The 26432-nt window shown below is 41.9% G+C and overlaps 1 protein-coding gene across 4 annotated transcripts in view; it reads left to right on the top strand.

Moving 5' to 3' along the window:
- The window catches only part of PREX1 (phosphatidylinositol-3,4,5-trisphosphate dependent Rac exchange factor 1), a 121066-nt gene that overhangs the window by 53439 nt on the left and 41195 nt on the right, over positions 1 to 26432 (top strand). For 3 of the 4 annotated variants that reach the window (XM_071447050.1, XM_071447051.1, XM_071447053.1), the window contains exons 3-11: positions 1372 to 1494; positions 6169 to 6273; positions 9116 to 9217; positions 15195 to 15356; positions 15749 to 15882; positions 19222 to 19337; positions 20293 to 20442; positions 21457 to 21604; positions 26204 to 26304. In XM_071447050.1, coding sequence (XP_071303151.1) covers positions 1372 to 1494; positions 6169 to 6273; positions 9116 to 9217; positions 15195 to 15356; positions 15749 to 15882; positions 19222 to 19337; positions 20293 to 20442; positions 21457 to 21604; positions 26204 to 26304 — 1141 coding nt within the window. The remainder of the gene's footprint in view (positions 1 to 1371; positions 1495 to 6168; positions 6274 to 9115; positions 9218 to 15194; positions 15357 to 15748; positions 15883 to 19221; positions 19338 to 20292; positions 20443 to 21456; positions 21605 to 26203; positions 26305 to 26432) is intronic. The other variant, XM_071447052.1, reaches the window with a different exon arrangement.

Raw genomic sequence — 26432 nt, forward strand, 5'->3', positions numbered from 1 at the left:
AAATACTCTGCCCATCTTTGTGAGTAATGGAAATATGGAGTTGAACCTGGCTACGTGCAAAGAGGAGGATCTTGAATTCCTGATCTTGTCTACCCATTCTGGTTTTAAACCAGGAATTGAGGTTTCAGTCCTAACTTTAATGATTAGACTTAATTTACAGATTATTGTTTATCTGAATTGCTTCACATCACCAGCCACCAGGCTGACTCAGTGCTATGTCTGGTGAAGCACTGCATAAAGCTGAAGAGTTTAGTGTTACAGTAAGGCATTTTAGGAAGTATTTGGAGATGTTAGGCATGATCACTTCCCACAGCAAATGCCAGGAAGATGAAGGCTGGTTCTGTCACACTGCATACTTTAGGGCCACCCGCTCACTGAGCCAGATCTGTGAGGCTTCTTCCAATGTGAAAGCTTGCTTGACTGCACTGCTGGTCTTCTCTTTGCAAGTGACATGGTTAAAGCAATGGGATAGAAACATTGTCTGCAACATGTGTACCACTGTAGACTTCAGGATTTACTCTGCCCATTTAGCCTTCCCTCCAGTGGCTGCCAGTACCGATGGCTGTCACCTCACGTCAGGACTTCTGCCCCCTCTAGGTAGTATTCCATCTCCTACACCTGGATTCACACTTTCTTCTCATATTTTGTACAAAAATGACCAAGATTAATAATGTGTTTATAGCATCTTTCACCCTGGCAGTTTATTCCCCTTGGCATATGTATATTCTAATCACAGGGATCATTTAACTGCCACCATTACCTTTAAATAAAAGATTGAACAAGGGGCCTCTTCCCCTCTACATGTGCCTTTTGGAGTCACTGAGGTCAGTGAAAGGGAACTCTAAATGCTGCTCTTGAGGTTTGTGAGAAATGCACACTATTCTGTACTCTGGGCAGTGTAAGGCTGGATCCATATGGCAGATCTTGTCTCCTATTTACAGGTATACCCTTGTGTGTGATACCTTCAAGTCCCTTTCTGGAAGAAAGGGATTTCTAATGCATGGGAGGGAAAGGCAAACTACTCCCTGCTTCTGTCTCCTGCAAAATGAATTTGGCCTTGTGGTTCCATTTACCTGGATGTTCTCATAGGAAATATTCTCAAGACTTAAAAGAGGTTGTTTGCATTTATCATGCTCAGGGGTCTGCAAAGATAACCTTAATTTACAGCAGGTATTTCAGTTGCAATAAAGATTTTTATAGGGGGCTAGGAAAGGGGCAAATACAGTGTAATTCATTCTTTACAAGTCCCTGTCTGAGCTCTGGATCTTTTCATGGTAAGTCTAGAGCTCCACAGTATTTTGGCATTAGTACTTAGCACAAAACACTGACATATATTAAAAACGAGCAATGTTTTTTCTCCTTATATTTCAGATCTTATTTTCTAACATTGAAGACATTCTTGGTGTTCACAAGGAGTTCCTGGCTGCTCTGGAATTTTGTTTGCAACCAGAACCCCAGTCTCAGCATGAACTGGGAAATGTTTTCTTAAAATTTGTAAGTACAATGACTTAATGCTATCTGAAAATACAGTTTCCTGTCATAAGCTCTCCAGCCCCTTAGCAAGCCCTAATCTCTAAGGCTTGTAGCAATGCTATGACAATGTGTGTCTTGTGTGAAAGGTGAAGGTAGGGTGGGAAAAAACTTGTGAATGAGGCTAGAACAATGGACACCACATCAAACTGAGCTAAACAACGATATATTTTTAGAAACTCTTCCCTTTCCTGTTGAACTTTTTCATTTTTTTCTCACCCATTTGATCACATTTTATTGCTGAGAATTTGTCTGCTTTTGTTTTAAAAGTTTCAAAAATGCAGCACAATTTCAAGTGCCTCAGAAACAGTATTCCTGCAGGTGCTTGCCTGGTATTGCAGGCAGGGGTGTGTGATGTTCATGCTCCCTGCCCAAACAGCCCATGCAGCAGCCTGGGTCACAGGTTGCAGCAGCCTGGGTGTCTGTGCAGCCCTTGCAGCAGCCTGGGTGTCTGTGCAGCCCTTGCAGCAGCCTGGGGTCACAGGTTGCAGCAGCCTGGGTGTCAATGCAGCCCTTGCAGCAGCCTGGGTGTCTGTGCAGCCCTTGCAGCAGCCTGGGTGTCCGTGTAGCCCTTGCAGCAGCCTGGGTGTCTGTGTAGCCCTTGCAGCAGCCTGGGTCACAGGTTGCAGCAGCCTGGGTGTCTGTGTAGCCCTTGCAGCAGCCTGGGTGTCTGTGCAGCCCTTGCAGCAGCCTGGGTGTCAATGCAGCCCTTGCAGCAGCCTGGGTGTCTGTGCAGCCCTTGCAGCAGCCTGGGGTCACAGGTTGCAGCAGCCTGGGTGTCTGTGCAGCCCTTGCAGCAGCCTGGGGTCATGGGTTGCAGCAGCCTGAGGTCACAGGTTGCAGCAGCCTGGGTGTCCGTGCAGCCCTTGCAGCTGCAACCCATGCAGTGCTTGGGTCCTCTTCATGAGATTTGTGTGTCCTTAATGTCCTTTAGAGTCTACATAGGCCAGACTTGTTCTGGTCTGTCTTGGCCTAGAAGAGCCTTACTTGGCAACGATCCACCAGCCTTCAGAAACAGAACACTGCTTTTATAGAATTATGGAATCATTAAGGTTGGAAAAGACCTTTAAGACCATCAAGTCTCAGCACCACCACCATGTTCACCATTAAACCATGTGCTCAAGTGCCACACTGACACCTTTTTTGAATACATCAAGGGATGGTAATTGTTATGGGCCCAATATTGTCCCAAGGACCTTTAGTTCAGAAGGATTCAAGTCTTGAGTAACACCTCAAGCAAGCAAGCAAGCAAGCAGATTTGGCAAGAATTCCAAAAAAGAAATTATTGCATATTGTCTTTTTGAAATATTATAAGAGATGATGAAGTGTGCTTGCTGTGATATTCAGGTGTGAAAAATTGTTTTGTGTCAGAAGACAGACATTGTCTGCCCTACTGTACTCCATTTGGTTGGGTGATCAGAAATTCATTGTCTGATGGTAGGTGCTAGAGTTTACTCTGGAGCTCGGTACAGTGTGACTGTAACAGGTGATGCAGAACATCCCTGAGTATTCATTCCAAATCCAGTGTACAGCCATAAACAAGAAGAGCATGTGAGACATGTCTCAGAGAGGGCACGAGGGCTGACAGTGGAGTGACCACACCTTGTGAGCACAGGCTCGCTTTTGCAGGGCAGGAGAGGCTGTGACTGTGTGTGACTGAGCAGAAGGGCAGAGAATGGTCTGATCCTTTGTTTCTGATATTGCCATATTGCTAGAGGTTTGGGGATGTAATAGCTAGAATCTTGTTCTAGGGAAATGTGTGTTATGCTCATTTTTTGGAGCAATGTTGCATGAGTGATCAGTTTTACTGTCTAAGTCATTGGGGATATTGTTTCATTGAGAATTATGTCTTCTGTTCGGGTTTTTGATGTTGACAAGGTTGGTTTCAGCCTGCTTGAAACAAGAAAATGCCATGCTTTGTTAAAAATATGTTCAAATAAAATGTTGCGGTTTTCTACATGTCTTATTTGCTTTTTTCTAGTCAAAATGGTTTTCAAATTTGCATTAATTTGTGGGCAGTACTAATGGATCCAAAATAATATGTTTGGAGAATAAACTAATGGTTAAAGACTTATTTTAACCAAACTGAGAACAGTACAGTCTTGCTTCTGTCACTAAAACAGAAGGTCTAGCTGTGTATCCAGCAGATTTGCTGAGTAAGAAAGTGCCATTTTTATCTGGTCACATCTCTGACCATAATTGCACTTTAACCTAGAGCAACTGCAGGTTCAGAATTCCTGGGCTAACGTCTGTAATTATGTAACTGATAATTTCCTCACCAGGCTACCCATAGAGCCTAGGACTGAGTATCACCCAGAGAGGAAATGAAACACTTCAGACATGGAGTCATTTTAAGCATAGTTCTCATATTTGTAGGTCAATGGCCTGGGGTACAGCTGGGAAAGACTTGAGGAAAGCACTCTGGTGTGTGTATAATTATTGTACTGTCTTGAGCTTTAGCAAAAGGATTTTGTCATCATATAAATATAGCCTCCCAAACTCCAGGCACTCAAAGCTGCAGTCAGAAACCTGAGCAGTGATATTTTGTGTGCACTGATGTAACAGACGATTCTGTGTTAATGGCTGCTGGTTTTGGTGTCAAGCATGGTACTTGTGTGCATCCAGGGAGCTGAGAAGTGAGTGGAGATGTGGGAAAAACTTCTATGTCTGTTTTACTCTGTAACTCTCCTGTCTTTATGGTTGACAGCAATCCTGTTGCTTTTTTTCTGTTGTGCTGTGGACCCAGGCCTGCCTTTTCCTGCATCTGGTGGTCAGAAACTTTTGTTTCTTTGCAGCTTCCCAGTATTGCACCCCAATAGCAACATGAATGGCTGCTGCTGAAGGATAAAAGTCCTGAACATCTGCATTCCATCTCTTTGCACCATACCCTTTGTGGCTGTTGTTTTATTTGCTCTGTACCATTGTTCTTGTGTTTGGACATACATCTATTTATTCTCAGTTCTTTCTTTTGAAGCACAAGGAAAGGAAAAATTAATTAAACCAAACCCAAAAGCATTTTACAGATTCTGAACCTGTATATCTACCACTGAGCATCTGACCAGAATGTCAAATTCTCCTAAACTAATATAAATGCAATTTCTTTTCCTTATGACAATAGCAAAGGGAATACCCAGTGACTGCAGCTGCAGTCCCATGTTTTCCCAAACTCCTTCAGCTGGCAGTAGTTCTTTGCTTGGATCACTGTGGGCAGTCTTAAAAGTACCTAGATGCTGAAAGTACCTTCAGCTGACACAGGAAGCTCTAAGAGTGCTAGGACTCCAATCAAAACTCAAAAAAATTAACTTCCAAATTCTGGGGAGATTAAAAGGTTCAGATAGAACGTTTTCAGACCAGAATCCTGCTGTGAATGCAACAGCAAACTCTGGAAGGCATTGGCTACATGGCTTGGTGCTCTGAGAAGGCCTCACATATTACCCTGCAGAGTACCACACTAATGCTTTGGAAGTATTTTTGATATGCAAACTAGCTTGTCTGGGTACCTCCACATGGTGCTGCATTATGGCATAGAAGCCAACTTGAACCAGGAAATAAAGTGCTATCCCAAGAAGAATGTTTTTTGGCTTCTGAATCATTCATTTTGCCTAAAGCCTAATACAATCTCATGACCCTCCTTTTACTCTGGTGAATGCAATAGTGGAAGCTCTGAATATAGCTGCTGAAAGTTCAGCCCTTCCTCCCAGCTTTGAGAGGATCAACTCAGCTCTTGCTGTATCTGCTCAGCATGGAAATAGTTGTTCCTGCTTCTTTTGTGAATCACTCCAGTGTTTCCAGATATCTAGTGTTTGCAATGGGTTCAGCATCTCTGATCATTTTAGGTAGAAGGAGTTGCACTGTCTTTGAATCTGAAGCTCAGTAGAGCAGAACTTGCTGACCCTGACCTGCCAGCTGACCTTCATTTCTTAACAGGGGATTTCATTCCAGCCTGTGCTGGTGGGTGTGACATGTCCCAGTGTTAGCAGCTCAATCTAGTTGTGAAGCTACCCTTCCCTTTCTTTATTATCTGTAATATGTTGGGTATTTGGTGTGTATTTGGTGGAATTCTTCCAGTTACAGAAACTATTATATATATCTGTTAAGTTTTGTCTGCTGCTTGTTTCAGCCAACCTACTGGGGGCTGGCTTCTCATCCCCTGAAAGGCAGGGGATTTCCAGCTGACTGCTTTATAGTTCCCCTCTAGATCTCAGAGCTTCTTTCAGGCCTTGGCTCTTCCACTTGGCTTTCTTCCTCCTGCTGGAGTGGTGAGCCCCCTTGCTCCTGGCTTTGTTTTGCTTCTGGCTACTTCCATGGAATATCCTGACATACATGCAAGTATTCCCAAGATAGCAGAATTCCTCCTTTCAGGAAAGAATACCAATGATCTCAGTGAAGCATTAAGAGGAAAAGTGCTGAAAGTCTCAGTGCTCAGAAGAGTCTCTGTTAACTTACAACAGTAAGTCAGGAATTAGTGAGAACCTATATACATTACTCACATTAAGAGTGTCACACACTTCCTGAAAACTCCAGTGCTAATGCCACTTGGAGTCCACCTCTGTTTATAAAGAATTTGGTAGCAGACTGCGGCAAAATAATCTCTCCAATGGTGTCTGAGTCAATAAGTCACTTTGTTTTTCCTTGCAGAAAGACAAATTCTTTGTCTATGAGGAGTACTGTAGCAACCATGAGAAGGCACTCAGACTGCTGATGGAATTGAACAAGATCCCCACAGTGAGAACATTCCTTCTGGTAAGCACCTTCTCTAGCACTCTTGACTCAATGATCTGACTTTGCCCTGTGCTCATAATAACTCCTTGGTATCCCAGGAATGCTGGGCATTTTGCAGGTATTACCCACTGCCAGGTATGGAGCACTCAGGGTGGAGGAGCACTGAAATCACTGATGACCTTGAGGCACAGAACTGAGCAGTACCAGCAGGAGTGATAGCAGTGGAAACAAGGAGGATTTTCTTTTTAAAAAATCAGAAAAAACAAGCACAGATGAAAGGGATAATGCAATAAGTCAGCAGTGAGACTGAGGCTAGTTCCCATTGGATTTGATCCCCTGCTCAGTTCTCTGACCAATTCACCATTTGCAGGCTAATGAAAAAAATGTGACCTGCTTCTGTCACCCTTTTCTCCATGAATCCAGTTGTGGGCAAGAAATGTAGTCCGGATGAGTTGTTTTGAGTGCATCATTGCTGCTTAAATCAAAAGTAACCTAACTCCCATCCAAAGAGGGACTGTGGCCATAGAGCCTTCAAACACGCCTTAGAGGCTGGACTGGAAGGAGGAACAGTCAGTGGGCACTGCCTTCTACTGCTGCATTCCTTACTTTCCTTTCTTTGTTGTTTCTCCTCTTTACTTTCACCTGAATTCTGCTTGATTTTTGAATGTCTTGTTTCTTGACCACGGAGGAGTGGCATTTGTAACGGGGGTGGCACATAGGTGAGGGAATAATTTGTCACATCAGCTTTTTTCCTAGTAAATTCTGTGAAGTGAAATAAAGACTGTTTTTCTTGCAAAGGACCTGCTTTTCTTTCTGCTCTTTTTTTTTTTTTCTTGCTGTGAAAGTTCTGTTCTTTCCCAGTGTAGTACAGCAAAAGAAAACTTCCATATAAACATCAGTCACAAGCAGGACCAGAGCATTCCTTTAGCCACAAGATACAGGCCTCGAGGGAGCCTACCCTCATGCTGTTGTGTAGGCAGAGTCTCTTTGTCATGTCTGAGTTTTAATGAACTTTATTAAACCATTACTTTTAATTACTAAATGACCCTTACCTTGTTCATGAGGTTTTTTTGGGTGCTTCTGCTGAGGGAAACCAATGAGAAAGGTGAGGGAAGGTGCATGTTAACCCTGTCCTTCCCAACCTTCAGAATGTTGTCCACTTCCATTGAATTGACAAAGTTTTCTGTTTGTGTTAGAGACAGCAGCTGGCAAACTGATTACGAGGGACAACAAAGATGTCACACTGTCTGCTGTGGCTTGCTGCAGCACCTGAATCCAAGAGACTTAAAATTGCAGTAAATATGGGAAGAAGGGCTGCACTGATGTGTCTGCTTAGCTGTGGTGCTGTAGTTTCTTCCAGGCCTCCCTTCCCTTCCCTTCCCTTCCCTGCCTCCCAAACCAGTGCTACAATGCTATTATGCAGAGAAGGCAGCACTAAAGTACAAAGCTTTACTTGTGAGGATAGATTTGGCCCAATTGCCCCCTCACAGCTGCTGAAACACAGAATGTGAGAATGTGTCTGAAAAGTCAGTAAGTGTTAAAGGGCAGTTTTGAGCCCAGAGCTAGAGAGAGGGCTGAAAGAAGAGATGGCAAGGATTGAATCACTTGAGACTTGGAAATTGGACAGGGAGCATTGTGAGCTGGGTAGCCAATGCCACAGATCTAGAATAGCCTGGGGACAGGTTATTTTACAGACAATTGTCTCTTAAAAATACCAGTTAGGACTAAGGAGATTTAATGTATGATGCCTGTGAACATTCCTTGAAGAGAAGAATTGAAGAGCTACAGCCAGAAAGCTCACTGAATTTCTGAGTCTGAGCCACAGCACACATTTCACAGGGGAAAACACTACTGGTGATGCCTCAAAGCAGGCACTTCTTGGCTGAACTGCATTTAAAGTTCAACTTCTGTGTGGACAGGACAGGTTTGCAACTGGAGTGACTTTTGCAGCAAAGTCCATATTCATGGTTGAGCATAGGAATGTGGACATAGTTTATCTGAAATGGACTTGAAGGCCACCTGAAGTTCTTACCTGTCTCTGGCAGCAACCAATAGTAGAATCATCAGGGAATGTGTAAAAAGCTTACAGTAGGGCAGTATTGATTTTTCAAAAAAAGATTACAGATTATTGTTACAAATTAAGGACAGTTCAAGGACTAGAAGGGTTGTTATTTTCCCACTGTTCTTAAACTCCCTTTCTATATCATTCCTGAGAAATGAATTTCCATAATCTGTGGAGAAGTTCCATGTGTGCTGGTTAGCCAGCCAGTGTGCCCAGGGTGTTTGTCCAGCTGTGCTCAGGCATAATGTTTTGCCAGAGGACTGGTGGATGTTATGCAGATGACTAATTTGTTCCAATTCCAGTTCAGTTCAAACATAACAATTGGACTAAAGTTAATTACATGATTACTAGCTAGTAGGCTTTATTTTAGCCTTCAAGAGTTTTCTGGACCAACAGCATACAACTTTACATAGCGAACAAATACAACAGGTCGTATCTATTGTGAAGGTAAATTGGATTATTTTAAGTAATGGTCCATCTTGGTTTGCTGTTTGCCATCATATTGTTGGAATAGTTTTTGAGTCACCAGCTGTATAGTATTTCTCTGAGAAGATACCATTCTGCACAGCCATTGTTATCCACTGCAAATTTTCTTTTGCTGATGCCTGCAGAACTTTGTAGACTTGATGGCTGTATGTCAGACTTGATGACTGTATGGTGAATGAATTGCCATTTCCTGTACCTTAGGTATAGTAAAGTGCTTTCTCACCATAAGGCATGTTTTAGAAATACAAAATTGTGTCAAAAATCACCTGAAAGCTTTGTGTCTGAGGTAACATTTGTTTCTTTTTTTGATTATAGGGTTGCATGCTCTTGGGAGGCAGAAAGACAACAGACATTCCACTAGAGGGTTATCTGCTGACTCCAATTCAGAGAATTTGCAAATACCCTCTTCTGCTCAAGGTAAACCAGAGAAAGTATTTCTCCAGATGATTGTTTTATTCTTGGAGTGATTCTGCTTTTTTTTTTAGCCCTGACTTTTGTTGCCACTATGGCTTTCCTGATTTACGCTTCTGAAAGTTGGATTTTCTCTGAAGAAAATGGCTTTTTATGGGTACAGCCAAAAAGCTGCCTGATGCTGGCAGGCTGCTAAATCCTGTTATGGTCTGGGTAGAGCAGACAGGGTGACTTACTGACTAACCAAAGCCTTTTGACTTCAGTGTTCTTCAGATGTTTATTAAGGCTTGTGCAGGCTGTGCAGCCACTTCCTGTAAAGCTGAGTTCAGCTAGAATTGTGCCTGTGTTCTGGGGGACTGGATGGCTCTGGGGACTCTTAAAGGGGTATATTTCTCATTACAAGGTCTCTAGTTTAATGGTGAGCAGGTCAGTAATGACTGAAATCCTGTATCTTCGGACAGCTGTTTGGCAGCTTGTTTGAAAACTCTTTGGTTGTCTCAGATGAGTTCCCAATGTGGGGGTGTCAATCCAGAAATGACTATGGTATGTGGCACTAGTTGATCCCCTTGCTAATATTCTTGCCAGAGAAGATAAAGCATAAAGGACCTGAAAAGGGCTAACTTGCCTCTCATCCTTCCTGGTCAGGGCTGGGTCACCTGCCTGGTGGGGACAAGAAGAGGGAAAAGGAGAAAGCAGTTTCTAGGAGAGCTTGCATCCCCCAGTGGCCTGGTAGATACTCTGTGGCTAACAGCCATCAATCTTCCATGATGTCAATCTCTTCCTCAGCTAGAGCCACACTGTGTTTACTAAAAGAAAAATAATTTAAAAAAATAGAAATACTTTCCCTCCTATTTTGAAAGAAATGTCCCTTTATGAGTTCTGGCAGAAAGTAAGAATTCTGTGATGAAAGTATGTCAAAACTCCTGGAGACCAAGCATCCTTTCTTTGAAAGCCAAAGCCAATACCACCAAGATGAAGACTGAAACAGAGTTTCTTGCTTTCTAGCCACAGTGGGGTAAAGATGAATTTGCCCTCCCTGTGCCCACGCTTGGTCCTGGGGCTGCTGAGCCAGACCCATGTGTACCTGTTGAACCAACAGCCTTGCAGGCAGGGGCTGTGATGGGGCATCTTGTGGGGCTGCATTCCATTTTGCTATGGATTTCTTCTTGTGTACAGGATGATAAAGATCACACACTAGTTGAAACTTCCTGGATAGGAAATAAAAGTTCTAAGAAAAAGCAAAGAAGAATTAAGTTTTCAGTAGGCAACAAATCTGCCTCAGTCAGTGAAATAATACCATAACACTAGGAGTTGTTCAGCTCAAAAAATATCAGTGAGCATTATAAAGTGTGATTGATTCTGATTCTCAAAGGTAGTGAATTCATAGCAAATAAGTTGTGTCCCATTCAAGACTTATTTGATAGTTGCTAGCATTAAATTACCAGAGTAGAACAAATGTCTCAGACATGAGAACACTTAAGGGAAAACACAGCCAGATTCTATTTATGCTGACCAGGAAAATGGAGCTCTCCAAACAAGGAAAAAAAGAGATAGATTTAAAAATAGCACAACCTTCAAATTAAGTGTTTGCTCTCCCTTTGCTACTGAACTTCAGTTATGGCTCCTGAAATAGCTCTTTTGTATTCATGGGGATTGGATGTTGCTTTATCTAATTCCCAGGGCAAACAGATACTATTGTATTCCAGTTGATGAGAAAAGTCTTAGACCAAAGCTAGCGTACTTTCCTCTTTTACTTTGTTTTCAGCAAGAGTTTGTGAACATCCAGATTATCTGGTAACTTTGATATGACCTTGTCTAGTGTAAGTATTTAATGTAGCCAAGTAGGTGGGTTTGATAAAGCTAGTATGCACAAGGTAATTCAGACTCGACTGTGTTGGAAAGTAAACTGAAGTAGTAAGGTAAGGCACATATTTTAAATACTGTAACAGCTTAATAACATATATGTGTTCTTCTTCAGAACAATAAAATCTGGCATGGAGTTGATTTAAGTTACTTAATTAGGAATAATACACTAGAATATCTCCAAGTGCTGATCCACTGTAAGCATGGCAGTAATTTCCAATGAAATATACCATCCTGCAACTCGTGACCTTACATTTTCTCATGCTCTGATGAAGCTGTTTGGGTTTTTTTAACTAACAAATGATGGAGACAGAACAATGATCCAGATGATGGTGGCCAATACATTTCAATTTTATTTATAGTTTCCCATTTTTTGTGGCACAAACATTGCAGCTTTGAAGTGCCTGAATGTAAACAGATTTTTGGATGTGTTTTTCAGTTTGGGGATTTTCTCTGGGGGGAATGGGGAGAGAGTGGGATCTTTTTTTTGTGGGTGGGGTTTGTTGGGGTTTTTTTGATTGGGGTTGGGGGCTTGAGTTTTACAATTTTTCTTGCTTTTTCTCTGTCTAATTTGCAAGCCTTTTGTGTGGTTTGAAGGATGGGACTCAAACTTAGCTATGGCACTTCATAATCTCTGTACAAATAGAGAAATAACAATATTAGTATTTGTGCCCCAATGCAGTTCTTGTCTGCTTCAGACAACATACAAGAAAATTAGTGTAGAATTTGTCAGTCAGTAAATTAGTTCCTTATAACTGAGAAAGGGGCTTGGACCAGACTCAAGCAAAATGAAACTGTTGACTGTGATGGGCATTGGCTTTTGGGAAGAAGGAAGGTAGCAGAGATGAAGGACACACAGCACGAGTGGGTGGCTGGAGAATTGCCGAGCAGATCTTCTAGCATGGGGGTCTGGTTGAAGGCAGCTCTGTCTCTGCTAATTGTGGGACTCTATTAACTAGTCTCAACTCTACTGCTTAAGAGTAGAAGCAGCTGTTGTGTAAACCAGTCTCTGAAAGAAAATAGTCTTTTCCCTTTAATAAAGAGCATTTCTGTCAGCAAGAAGCAAACCCTGGGGCAGTGGTAATCATGAGTTAATCACACCATCGTGTGGGGATTAGGCACAGTCACTTCTGTCTCCTTCCTCTGGCACAGGAGGAATGCGCAGCACATGACAGCCGCACCCTGCTGCTCCTGGGAGCCCGGAGCTCTCAGGGCTTGGACCTTGCCTGGGGTCTGGTCTGCTGACGATTTGCTCAGACTCCAGCCAGAAACGCACATTCCGCTTCTGATCCTTTAAAAACATCTGAGGGCATACAACTCCATGGGCAATAAGGACAGTAATTATGTATTGCTTCATGTGGAGAAGAGTTTTTCTGGCCCTGGGAGGGGCAGAAAAACCTGAATGCAGAGAGGAGTCACCAGAGTCAGAATCCCCTGGAAAGGAAAGCCCAGCAGTGAGGCATACACAGGCCTTCCTGAATCACTGCCTGCACTTGGAAAAGGAAAGATGGGAAGCCACTGGTGTGGATACAGAACAGGATGAAGGAAGCTTACCTTATTGCCTCCCTCACCTCTCCATTCCTCTTGTAGCTGTTCAAGAAACAGAACCTTCTATTTGGCCGTAATTGAATATATTTATCTTTGGAGGATTGGCTTTTTCTCCCCCCCTTCCCTCCTCCAAGAAAAGTTGTGTTGCTCTTAGGTTCATGACATTGTGTGGTTGAAATCCAATTCTGTGTAGCATAATATTAAAAATTGCCTATTCCTTAAAGAACTCTAAGGAGCACTGTCAATTTATAAATCATGCTTTTTTCTTCCACACATATATAAAATCACAAATAACTGCTGATATTTATAAAACCAGAAACATTTTTATTGCATTTTAAGTTAGCATATGTTGTAGGTTCAGTGGCATATTGAAGCTAATCTATTTTATCTGATCCACCATTACTTGTCAAGTGTTTACCCTGCAGACACATTGACATAAATTACAAGTTTTAACAGTACACAGAATAAAAAAAACTATTGTGATTTGCAGGCACACAGAGGAAGTTTGATGTATCATTTATTTTCTGCTTGGTACAGGCAAATATTACAAACTGTAAAATTCAAGTATAAAACTGCCAGGAACATATATGTTTACAGAAAGGTGGTTTGGGTTTTTGTTGCCTTTTGTTTTTTCTTTTTTTAGCACATTTGGAGCTGAACTGTTGATTAAGGTAACTTTTTGAACTGATAAAGGAGTGTGTTGTCTCTTGTTTCCTCTGTGAATCTGTGTGGCTCAGGAGGCCAGCGAGGGCCGCGGCTCTGGGGCTGTGGCACAGAGCAGGGCAGCCTGGCAGCCAGTGCACAGTGTCAGCAGCCCATGGGCAAAGTCCCTGTTAGGCCATGTCTGAGTGTCCTCAGGAGAATAAAGGTAGGAGGAAGGAATTTCTCAAATAAAGGAATGTGTAACTTTCAGCTGCGAAGTGTATTTGCTGTCAGTTTGAAGTGCACAGTCAATATTGTGCAGTGAGAGAGGACATGGGGAAGGATGTCAGAGACTTCTTTAAAAAAAAAAAGAAGAAAGAAAAGTGTCTTTTATGAATTATTTTAAGAAATTCTTGACAAGAAGTAGTTCTCTGTAACTGGCAGCAGCCTTATTTCCTGACCCTATTAGCACACAAGTTGCAGTACAGGAGGTAGCAATTCCAGACAGCAATGTCTGTGGGCTTTGTGGAGGATAAGGGTTACCCAGGTATTGCCATACTGGGCTGTCTTTCAGCTGCCTTTGAAAATGTTGCCAAATGCTCTTAGAGTTTACACATCATAAATGTGTCACTAAAAGAAATAAGTACCCAGAGCTCTCTCCCTGTGTTTCAAAAGTGCTGAGCTCTGCTCCTTTGGGAAATGGCAGTGTCAGGATAGCACGGCTTTGCCTGGGACAGCTTCAGACAGGGCTGTGGGAGGGCAGTGCCAGTCCCAGCCAGCACCCTCCCTGCGTTCCCAGCCTCCTCTCCTGCTCCCAGTGTGTGACTGGCATGGGGAAGATTGCTGTGAATGAAGAGGTCTTTCTCTGTGTTTTGGGGATATTTCTGAATGGGATGTGTGTACATACCTGTTCCCAGTGCAGTATGGGTGACACTGCAGCTGCAGAACTTCACTGATTTTTAGTGAGAGTAATCTGTGTGGCAATCACAGAGGCTAGTGTCACCAAAGTGTAACATCTGTCTCCTGCCTTTGCTTTTTGAGCATTTACTTTTCTTGCCTCACTTTCAGCAAAAGTAGAGTGAAGACTTCGACAGGGAATTTCATTTTGATATCAACTGACATTTGTAGCAGGGAGCCTCCTTTTCCTGTGCATCTGTTACTCTGTAAATCATAGATTGGTGGAAGCAGTGTAGCTCCATTCAGATCACAGTACTGGGCAGGCTCTCTGGCTGTATCCAAATTCATTCTTGTGTCTTGTGCAGAATGATGCAATTCAGAGCACAGGACTTTTAAACAACCAAATAACACATTGGGGCAAAAGATAGTGAGAAAGGTAAGTATTTCAGTCTTAAACACCATATTATGTATCAAGGTTAAATTACCAGCCACATTTTAGATTTCTTTAATGTATTCTTATTCAATTGTGGCTGACTATGAAATACTATTGATATAAAAAAACAATTAATTGTGAGTTGACAGTGGTTGCCCCTTTTGCCAAACTCGTTAATATTGTCAGGTGCTGAGTTTTGCCTCTGCTGTTTTTCAGTGGACAGGGCTTAACTGGGCTGTTGTGCCTTGACACAAGTGAAGCAGAGACTCCTATGGACTCCTTCAGAGCAGAGGTGTTGTTTGTCTCAATGTCAGGACACATGGCCCAGCCTTCTAAACATACAAAGTAAACATATCTGACACAGCAAAACATACTTGAGCTCTCTTAATATTTAATATGAGCAATTGCCTCACTTATTTAACAGCATTCGTATTAACCCTGTACACATGGAGAATAGAGAGCAGCAGCTGCAGTAAAATGCCTCCAAATTGTCTTTAGTTTTGCAATGGTTCTGACATTTTCTTGCAGGATGGCTTGCTAATGCTCAAACCTTTCCATGAACCACTTCTCAGTTTCCATGTTTTCTCTTTTTTTTATAAGGAATTAGCTAAGAGGACTCCCTCCAAGCATCCTGATCACCCAGCTGTCCAGAATGCACTGCAGGCCATGAAGACAGTCTGTACAAATATCAACGAGACCAAGAGACAGATGGAGAAACTGGAAGCCCTTGAACAGTTGCAGTCCCACATTGAAGGATGGGAGGTAGGATGCAGGACCAGCAAGCTCCCCGGAGGCTGGTAACTGCACACTTTCATGACTCATGTTGTGCAAAGGGATTTCTGTTTCTTTTGTGACCTGTAAACACTCTTGAAGGTGTGGGGAGCATCACTCAGAGGAATTTGGAATTGAAAGTGTATTTGTGTGTGCAGGCTGGTGCTAAATTGTAGCAGAACAAGAAGATTATGAAAGAAAGGAAAGTGTTAGAGCTAGAACAGAGCTGACATTTCTAATGGGTAGATCTCACTTGAAACTGATGCACTCATAAGGGTGAAATCCTTATTCACAGTTTAATGGCAGATAAAATAAGGGTGTGTTAGTAAACGTTCTTCATTGTGCACTCATAAAGAAAAGTTAATTTCTTTTTTATGTTTCAGGGGTCAAATCTGACAGATATTTGCACACAGCTCTTGCTGCAAGGGTCTTTGTTAAAAATCTCAGCAGGAAACATCCAGGAGAGAATGTTCTTTCTATTTGATAATCTCCTGGTATATTGCAAGAGGAAATCCAGGTGAGTCCCTCTGTATTTTCAGTTTTACCATTCAGAAGATTTGTAGGAAGAAGCTATGATCAGTTACTGATCATTCACTGTATTCTCTGTTGCTTCTGTAGGGCTGAGTCACAGGTGGAAATTTCCTCTGTTCTTGACTATTTCTATCACTTAGGCAATAGGAGAGAGAAGTCACTATGTGGTAGGATCAATTTTCCAGGCAGTACCAGAGTGCCCCTCTGAGAAGTGTGCAGACCAAAGAGGAATTAAAACAGTGCAGCTAAAGCTCAGGGTGAGTTCTTACAGACAAAAAGCTTCTGAGGGCAGCTGCATCTCCAGGAATTATGTGAAGGTGCCAGCTTACATTGTGAAGTTATGCTAAGCATAAGAGGGTGATGTGGAAAATGATAAAAAGCCAAGATAGGGGAAAGTGGAAGACTAAGCAAACATAAAATAGATGCAGGGCCCAGGGAGTGGGAAAGAGATAAAGATTTGGCTGTTGCTGTCAGTATTTACAAGCCCTGTGCTCTGTCTGTTGTCCTCCTTTCTTATCCTGGTAAGTTTTTTTTTTGCACCATCCCACCTGATAAACCTTAAGTATTGTTAAAACCTGCTGCTTGTAATTAAAATAGCATTGGCAGAGTAGAAGGCAACTTGCTTCTGCAGCAAAAATATGGAATTTCTGTTCCTGAGCTTTTCACCTTCACAACCCCAGTCTCATTCTCATGTCTTGTCTGTTCTGAACTTACAATGCATTTTCTGCAGTCCCTTCTCTTCTACCTCCCTTTCCTGTAATACAATCCCCCTGCTTCAAGTTAGACTTTCTTACTGGTGATGGCCAAATAGAACAGCCAACCCAATCAGAAATTCTGTAAAACCAGTATTCTCTCCAAAGAAAATTCTAATTTCTCAAAATTTGTGTATTTTAATACTTTTTAAAAGTTTTTCTTTCTTGCTTCCCTCCCCCCCCACCACCCCAGGAAATTTTGGAACCATTAAGCTGTGAAAGCTAATTTCAGTAATGTTCAGACTTTTTCGTGTTTTTATAATTTATAATGCTGAATTTATACAACCTAAATACAAATTATTAGATGATGCCTACATTTAAAATTAGATGAGATATAGATGTTTAAATTTAAAAAAATTGCAGCATTAAATGTAAAAGATTTAAAATACTTAAAATGTTATCTACCTGAAGCATTCTGACTCTGAAATGATGCATAGGAAAGGAAACACTTCACTTGGACCCTTTACCAGATTTACCAAAGTCCAAAATTCTGTATGAAACAAAGTTCAAAAATGTGTGTGTTTTTTAACAGAAACCATTCCTTTAAAAATCCCAGTTAATTTGATACTAATCTTCTACTCCTTCAGAGCTCTTAGAAGCTGTTTTTCTCGCCAGTTTGTAGTTGAGGTTAGCCTAACTCCAGCACTGTCCAGACAGTTTTCCTGGAACACTAAGATTTTGAAAACAAAATGTTTCTAGTGTCCTTTAAGCAGAAGTTTCTTTTTATACAGGAGACATTACCAAGCTCCTCTGTAGTTTGGCCTGATTTTGGAGGAACCTGCTATAACATTTGGATTTCTCAAGGGATTGGTATTGTTTACCTTTGTCTGACAATGAACTCAAACTGAGGGGATGTTGAGAATCTGATTTCCACTAAAAAGCATAATATTTCATGAAATCTGCTGGAAGTTGCCTAATGTACAAGATATATTTTGATCACTGAGCTACCTTAATTTTGGATATTTCTGCTGTCTCACTGCAATTTATAATTAGTCTACAATGGAAATCAGTGTCTTTTCCTTTGTGTTGGTGTGTCCATTTGGCCAGCTGCTCTCAAATAATGAACATGTTAGTGGGACACACCTTAAAAAATACTGAAACCCCATAAAGAAACTGTCTCTGTCTGTTCCTAATTTGAGATTAAATGACTTAGTTTTCATCTCATTGTGTTGTGCTAACTTGTAGAAATCAGTGGAGTATTTCCTGATTTAAGAATGCAGTCAGAATTCAGGACACAGTCTTTGATAAGTAGTCAATAGTGCAGCATTCCAATCTGGACATCATATTTTTTCACAATAACATAAATTAGGAGTAGGATTGTCAAACCCAGTGTAAGATGTGTTTAGAATCAGACCTAGATCTGTGATTTTAGTTCTGCAGTAGCTCCTTTTGCAGAAGTGTAGGCAAGTCTGTCAAACTGACGACATCGATTTTCAGAGCTTAGTATTGTTTTTTAGTTTTAGCAGGATTGTAGACTGCTGTTTAGATTGAATCCTGATGTCAGGAACAGTATGTTTCATGTAGGGAAATAGGCTGAACAGTTAAAGGCTTTCCCTAGGGCTGCCAGGACGGGTTTTCTTTTGACTTGAGGAGTTGTCTTTAGGAAAGGATTCAATAGCTTCAAGATCACAGTCCCTGTCAGTCTGATTGGATGTAAATATGTGGTCATCACCAAATGTCTATTTGTTTCTAAAGGTAGTTGTAAAAAAAAAATGTTCAGAAAAAACGGGTGATTCTAATCTCACCTCAGTTTATTATAGGTATTTCACTTTGACAGGAAATTTTTTCCTCAGCTGATTTTTACTGCAATATTTTTTGAATCCTACGAGGTCCTGGCAAATTGCCACAGCAGAACCTTCGCTGACTGGAATTTGGACACTTGCCACCTCTTAATGACCATTTGTTACCAGTTGTGTTTTGGCTTGTGTGGCAGGGTTATTCTTGGATAGTAAAACACAACAGGTGTCACTTGGATAGTTTTAAACCCATTGTAGCCATAAAAAACAGAACATAACTAGTAATGAAAAGTGCTTTCCTGAATTCAACAGAGACACTATAAAGCTTATGGATGATGTAAATTTGGGTGCAAAATTGCCCCAGCAGAATTTTCCCTACAAAAACATGTAACACATGTGCCAGACCATGTGACACTGGCCTCTTTACATCGTTCATTTCATATTTGAAGTTTGGTGCATACCACAAAATGATCACAGCTTTAGGCAAACAGAGGAGTCAAACGTAATGTGGCCAGTGATGCTGCAGTTGTCATCCTGAGGCCACATGCTGTTCATGGACATGTATTTCAGTCAGTCTTCAAGAAGGTACATCTTGAAGCCACCCCCATCTTCACATAACCTCACAAAACAAGCTTGTTATTGCTATACTAACACTGGTACACACCTATCTTGGAAATCTGAATGAGTATTCCAATTATTTAACGTCAGAGGTATGGTCAGATACCACCAGTGGCTATATTGAAATCCTGCTTTAATAGTCATATCTCAGATTGATTTATTCATATATATGTTAGACCGTTTGCTTATGTGCTGTAACAGTTTGCATCCTAATTGCAGAGTTACTGGGAAAAAAGCATCTAAAAGGACAAAGTCAATCAACGGGTCCCTTTATATCTTCAGGGGCCGAATAAATACAGAAGTCATGGAAGTAGAGAATGTGGAAGATGGAACAGGTAAGTGACTAAATAACTTCCTGGCCATCACCAGGAAGTTCAGCTCTTGTGTTGGAAGGTAGTGCAAAAGTACTTGTCCACCTCTTTTAGCAAAATCTGAAGCAATTTATGGAACTTGTAGCACCTTCATTATTGGACCAACTTATGTGGTTGAAAGACTGGAAATGCTTTCAGGCACTAGTCCTTCCTTCTGAAATGACCTTATTGAGAGTATGTGCTCCCAGAAGCTTATCTATTTTTGCTCCCAATCCAAGTTAATTTAATAAAAGTTACTTCTGTCTTCTTTTCATCCTTTTTTTTTTCAAAGCGTAAGCCATTACAGCTAAAATAACATAATTTCTGGCTCTTCTTCTCATTTAGAATGCTACTAAATACTACTCTTAGTATCCAAATTAGTAGCATGGAATGTGACCATGAGCAAAATACGGGAATGACAGTTCTGTTAGGATTCTTGTGTCCTGACACAGCCAGGAAGAGCGGCTGGGGTTCTGATTCCATCCATAAAGGCCGCACCACCACTGCCCCTCTTGTAATAACCAGGAATTAGTATTATGTCCTTTAAACAGTTGACACATAAAGGGTTTCCATGTCGTGGGGACAGAAATCCTTACAGTGCAGGAAGATAGTGTATCCCCAGAAAATTCAGAACAAATACCCCGAACAAACATCATAGACTCTTCCACTGATGGCTTGTATTTAATAGACTTTAGTTCTTCTGAGGTGAAATCAGCAAGTGTCACTCTTGGGACTGAAGCATTCAGTCCGTTTGAACAGCCTGTTGATACTTGTGCTTCCAGAGTGGTAAGTACAGCTGGTTCCATGGGCAGTCAGTAAGGAACACCTCAGGAATCAAGGTCTTCAAAGAAGATGATTTTACTGAAAGTGTCCCACACTGGTTTGGTTAAAGGAGCAGGCTTCCTGCTCACTGCGTGCTTTGTGCTTGGACTTTTTGCAGCAGATTACCACAGCAATGGCTACACGGTGACAAATGGCTGGAAGATTCACAACACAGCCAAAAACAAGTGGTTTGTCTGTATGGCCAAGACTGCCGAGGATAAACAGAAGTGGCTGGATGCTATAATCAAGGAAAGGGAGCAGAGAGAGAGTAAGTGGATGATGTATTTTGTACAGCACTGAATGATCTTGTAGGACAAATGTATATGCTCGTAAATGTATTTGAAAGAAAAAAGGTTACACATTTTCCTCCATGGAGAAAATGAAAATCTGTCCATAATGTTTTCCAAAGGCTAGGAAACAGCTCTGAGGTCTCAGAAGGTTCTTGATTCACTGCAGTGTATTACCATAAAGCAGTTAGGATGAACTTCTCTTCCTAAAAAATGTACAGCTCTCCTTTTCTCTAGCTTTACAGTGATCACGTAAATTCTGCCTAATGTCAATCTCTGATAAAATTAGGCATGGCCACTTCAGACTGCCTGTTCTCAAGCTAGTCTTGGAGGTGTCTAAAATCTGTGTCTCTTCTGGACTCCAGAGTTGCCCAGATTTGCAAGTTCTAGAGTAACATATCCAGAAAATTATATGTTCAGGCTGGAAGACATAAAGCATCTACAGCACCAGAGCAGCTTTTGCAAATGCTGTCCTCCTAAAGCAAATTGCAAATGTAAAGAGAACTCCCCCTCCCCTGCTGCTCCCACTGGTGAATCAGCCAGCCCACGGGGGGATTTCTGTGTGGCAGTGCATGTGGCTGGGTCATGTCCAGCTTTTCATCCACCTGCACCCCTAAGTGTTTCTCTCCAGGGCTGCTCTCAATCCATTCTCCCAGCCTGTATTTGTGCTTGGGATTGCCCTGACCCATGCTCATCTTGCTTTGGACTTTCTTCATGTTCTGTAAACCATTTTGTTTTGTGTGATATGATATAAACATAAGTTTAAAGCTGCTTTTTAAAATGTGGAAGAAAACCTGCATCTTGGTGGTACTAAACTTACCAATGACAGTTTTGTATGCAGATGAAAAAAATACGTAATTTCCCCTTTAAATGGAAAGTAAGTCAATAAATGTTTGTGTTTCTGCAATTTTTGCTATTTGGCCTCAGCTTTTGACTTCAAGGAAACATTTTATTTGATGTTAAAGATCTGAAGGAGTTTCTGCTTTATATTCCAGGTTTGAAACTGGGAATGGAGAGGGATGCATATGTCATGATTGCAGAGAAAGGAGAGAAGCTGTACCAAATGATGATGAGCAAGAAAGTGAACCTTATCAAAGACAGGAGAAGAAAATTAAGTACTGTTCCCAAGTGCTTTCTTGGCAAGTAAGTGGTATTTGAATTGAAAAGGTCTTTCACACTAGTTAATGGACTCTAGAATTTCTGGGGATGTCATTGTGACACAGATCAGATGCTTTGATGCAGCTTAATTACAAGGACCATAAGCCCCATTACAGTCATGATTTATTTAAAAATAATCATTGATCTTTGTTTCACACCATACACAGGCTGAATAGTGTGACAGCTCACTCTGATTTACAGTAAGTCATAATAGCTGCTTCAGATCATCAAAAGGAGTAAGAAAACTACCTTAAACTCCCACAAGCTCCAGGCTGTTGGTGGCCTAACCTGGACTCTCTTTGACAAGCAAATGCTTTCCAGGTGATACTTAAATCCAGTGAACTGTCCAAGCCTCAGGACTGTATATAGAAGTTTCCTGTTTGTCAGTGTAACAGGCACCAATGAAATTTGGTGCATATATGACCTGATATGTTTTTTAGAAGCATAGGACTTCATTGGCTGGAAAAAACCTCTTTGATTCAGCTAGATATTATAAAATAATGACAAACTAATTCTGAAGGATGCTGCGTGAGGAAGCATAAGAGACTCTGTGGACGTCTTGGGTCAGTGATTGGCAATGGCAGCAGTGGGGCTTCTGTAGGGACATTTTCTCTGGGGCACAGCATTCAGTAGCTGACCTAAGAAGACTTTTCTGCCTCAGCTGTTAGTGACTGACATGATCAGCTGTGGGAAGAAAAAGAGTTCTGAGGCAGTTATGCATTCATTTCCCTTCCCTCTCCGGTCTCTGTTCATTTCTCTTCCCTCTCCTCCCTCTCCACCCCTGTGCAGCAGCATTGCCAGTGCACAGGGGTGGAAGTGTCTTTCTGCCTGGCAGAAGGCAGGCTGGTAGCATAGGTTGGTGATACTGCAGTTAGAAAAAAAATTTCTTGCTATTGGAGAAGTAGTTGCTTTTTTCTTCTTCACACACATCCTCCACCCCCCCACCAGCTGATCTTGTTGCATTAAAACTGAAGCCTTTTAGATCTGATAATGGTAGTTCTTATTTTCCATGGAAAAAGAAGTACAAGGTCAGAAACTTATGTTCTTCCAGTGCTTTTATGTATGACTCTATTGTGGGCTCCCTGGTACTGTGCTTAGTTTCAAGTCCTATCCAGGATTTCCTGCTTCTACTTTTCTTTTTGAAATATCTGTTTGCTTACAGTCTGTCCCGCTCAATGCCCTCAGTTTTCTTGACAGCCACCTGACTCTCCAGTAGAGAGGACTTGACCTATCTTTGCTAATGGCTAACTGAGCCCAGACTGAGATACCTACAGGTATCCTGATCTCTTACAAAAGGATTATTTCTCCTAATGTTCCAGCTGTTCCCACAGCAATTAACTCTGCTGCTATCTTTTCTGCATTCACTTGTTGGTATAGTCCTGGGAAACTCAGCTGAGAGCAGCTCAGTCAGTACATTCCAGTCATGACTGGCAGATTTTGTATCATTTCCAGGGTTTTCCCTAAAAAATGCTTTTTGGCTGTGACCTGTTTATTTTTGCAGACACTCCTGCCTAAGGGAGTCACTGATGACTGTGCTGAGCTGTATTTAGTGGCTTTTTGTTATATGCAGCTGAGAGCAACACAAAGGTCACAAAAATAATTTTTCTCCTGGCATGTGAATATCAGCATCTCATAATTCAGGAGATAAAATGTTTTTTTGGGGGAAACAACATGATCTAATCCAAATATTTTCAAAGATTTCACATGCATTTATTTATAAGTCTGTTTATTGAACTTAACTTCAGCAACTGACTGGCTTGACTGGAAATCTGTTTTCCTCATCACTCTTTGTGGCATTAAAGCAAGTAACCGGTGATGCAGTTGGAATGAGGTGTGTTGCTGTTACTGTGTGTAAATGATGTGCTGGCTGTGCTTCTTTTCAGCATTGCAAAACTTTGAGTGTGTAAGAGAGAGCATCTGCTAACCTCCGGAGATTTCAACCATATATCATCAGATTGTACAGTCCTTGATGGGTTGGATTTTCCTCTGTGTTTCTTGTGTAGAAATACAGTTGTTCCAGGTCCCTTAATTTCCGAGGTGTAGCTGGGAGATGGCGTCCTGACCTGGATGTCAGATGAGAACTGAGCATTGCAGCTTTGGGAAGTTATCCTGGAGAACTGCTTCAGACAGGATGAGGAAACAAATCAAGCTTTGCCATCCACTCTTCGAGTTGACGGCTTTTTAGAAACAGTCTAGCATATTCCTTAAGAAACTCTTGGAATATTTTTGGATCATGCACTTTTCAGAGCTTATAAAGTCTTCAGATCAAATGATTACTGGTTTTGCTTCTGAATCAAATGTCACAGAAATCTTAAAGCAGCTCTTAAGAAAACCATCCCATGACTGGGAAGCTTCACAGCTGTGAGGGTAGCACAGTTATTTTCCTGTTTCAGCTCACCATATCTACTTTACATTCACGATCCACATAAACTCCAGAGACAGGTCCAAATAAAAGAAGCAGGAAAGGTAACAGGGGTAGCTTCACTGAAGTTTTAGGCAACCATTTATAGTCTATGGCTATAAAGTGCCATAGACCCATTGCTCTTGACGGGGAACTCCAGAGCAGCAGGGCCTGTCCCTGGGGTGCTTCCCATGGGTGCAGTCCCTGGTAGCAGGTCTGTGATGGGGCTCTGGGCAGCAGGCCTGCCTTATGTCCTTAGTGGTGAGGCTGGAGCATCATTCTTACTTCGCCTCCCTCTGTAGTTTATATATTCTGTTTCAGATTTTCAATACGTACAGAAACAGTTCAGAATCACTATGAAAGAACTTTCCTTAGGAGATAGCCTGGCTCATCACTGTTCACAGAATTCACAGAAGACTGGGTTGGAAGAGAACTTAAAGATCATTGAGTCCAACCCAGCTCCAATACCTCAACTAAACCCTGGCATCCAGTCTTTTTTTAAACACATCAGGGATGGTGATTCTGCCACCTCCCTGGGCAGGTCATTCCAGTACTTCATGACTCTTTCTGTGAAAAACTTTTTCCTAATATCCAACCTGTATTTTCCTTAGTGTAGCTTGTGACTGTGTCCTCTGGTTCTGTCAGTGCTGCCTGGAGAGAGAGACCAACCCCACCTGAGCACAACCACCTTTCAGGAAGTTGTAGAGAGTGACAAGGTCACTCCTGAGTCTCCTTTTCTCCAGTCTGAACACCCCCAGCTCCCTCAGTCGTTCCTCACAGGGTTTGTGTTCCAAGCCCCTCTCCACCCTCGTTGCCCCCTCTGGATGGGCTCGAGCGTCTCAATGTCCTTCCCACACTGGGGGGCCAGAGCTGGACACAGCACTCAAGGTGCAACCTCACCAGTGCCACTAATCTGGCTTTAGGGACTTCACAAAACTCTACTGGTTCCCATGGGAATCTCCTGGCATAGTGGAATAAATTCTGCTGCTTTTTCTGTACTATGACAGCTACAGAGTAGCCCCTCAGCAAACCAAAGTTTTGAGTCCTGAAGTTGTTTCATTATTCTAAAGGCAAAATGCAAATAATTCCTATAGCTTAGATCAGTCAGTACTGATAAATACAAAGAGACTAATAATACTTCAGTTAAAGCCCACAGGTGGAGACATGGATACTGGCTTTGTTAAGCAGCAACCTTCTGCACATTGGCAATCACCCAAGTGTTTTATTGAACTCACATTTCCCATAAGTTGCTCTACTTTCATATATTCCTTTTGTTCTTCTCCATGACTGTAACACATTTCTAGCATAATTGATAATTAACCTGGCAAACAGCTCAGTCCTCTGGGGCTCTGACAGAGCTAGATTAATCAGACTTGCTATGGCTGTTTTTTCGCACTTCCTTTCTAATGAATAACATCCTACATATCTATCAATTTTTTGGCTTTTATTCTGCCCATATGGGCAGCTCTGCCCCTCAACAGAGAGGTTTTGTTTTGTGCTGCATGAGCAGCAGATGAGACCTAGTGTCTTCTGTGTATAAATTAGAAGCATGTTGTTTGTAATCTGCCAGGCACCACCTCCAGAAAATGACCTTAAATTAACCTGTCAGTGGGACTCATGCTATCTGTTACTGCTCTGTACTGCTTGAATTCAGTAGGTTGAGTCTTCTGCTAAGTCCTACTGTGATTGCCTTAAAGCCAATCCAATTACTCCATGGGGCTGGGGACAGAAATCAGACCCAGTGAAGGAAGATGAGCATGTGTAAGTCAAATCATGAACACCACTTGGATAGGTAACTTGGGAAGAAATAGCTGGAAAGGGAGGATACCCTACTGTTGAACTTGATTTAGGGTCTTCAGTAAATCTTGCTTGCTAATCTTTTCCCCCATGGATGTCTGGATTGCTCCATAAGATGAGGATTTGCATCATCCTTATAGATACAGCCATGTCATCTTTCCTTTTGTGTGCACACTGTCAGTGAGCTTAGGGCAATGATGGGAAGAGGCTCAATCTTCTACAGAGCATTTCCTCCAGGAATGTAGGAAATGAAGCCACTGGGTAGAGGTACCATTCCTTACAACAGTTGCTCCAAGGAGAGTCTCCTGTGGTTGGCTGATGACTCACAGAAGCAAGTGCCTGCTGCCACTTGGAGCTAACTTTGTGTGTTCTGCTCCCCTTTGCAGCGAGTTTGTATCCTGGCTCACTGAGATTGGAGAGATAAGCAAACCAGAGGAAGGGGTCAACCTGGGACAGGCACTCTTGGAGAATGGAATCATTCATCATGGTGAGTGTGCCATATCATAAAAAGAAACCAGATTTCAGTAATGCCCTGGAAATAAGGGTAGAAAACTTACTGAAACTGTTCACATGATGTTGAAATACTTTTTGCTGCCATACCCATCAAATCCTCAA

Source organism: Agelaius tricolor, unplaced genomic scaffold (assembly GCF_023055355.1).
Source record: "Agelaius tricolor isolate 1412-34295 unplaced genomic scaffold, bAgeTri1.0.p SCAF_23, whole genome shotgun sequence".
In the NCBI taxonomy this organism is placed as follows: domain Eukaryota; kingdom Metazoa; phylum Chordata; class Aves; order Passeriformes; family Icteridae; genus Agelaius; species Agelaius tricolor.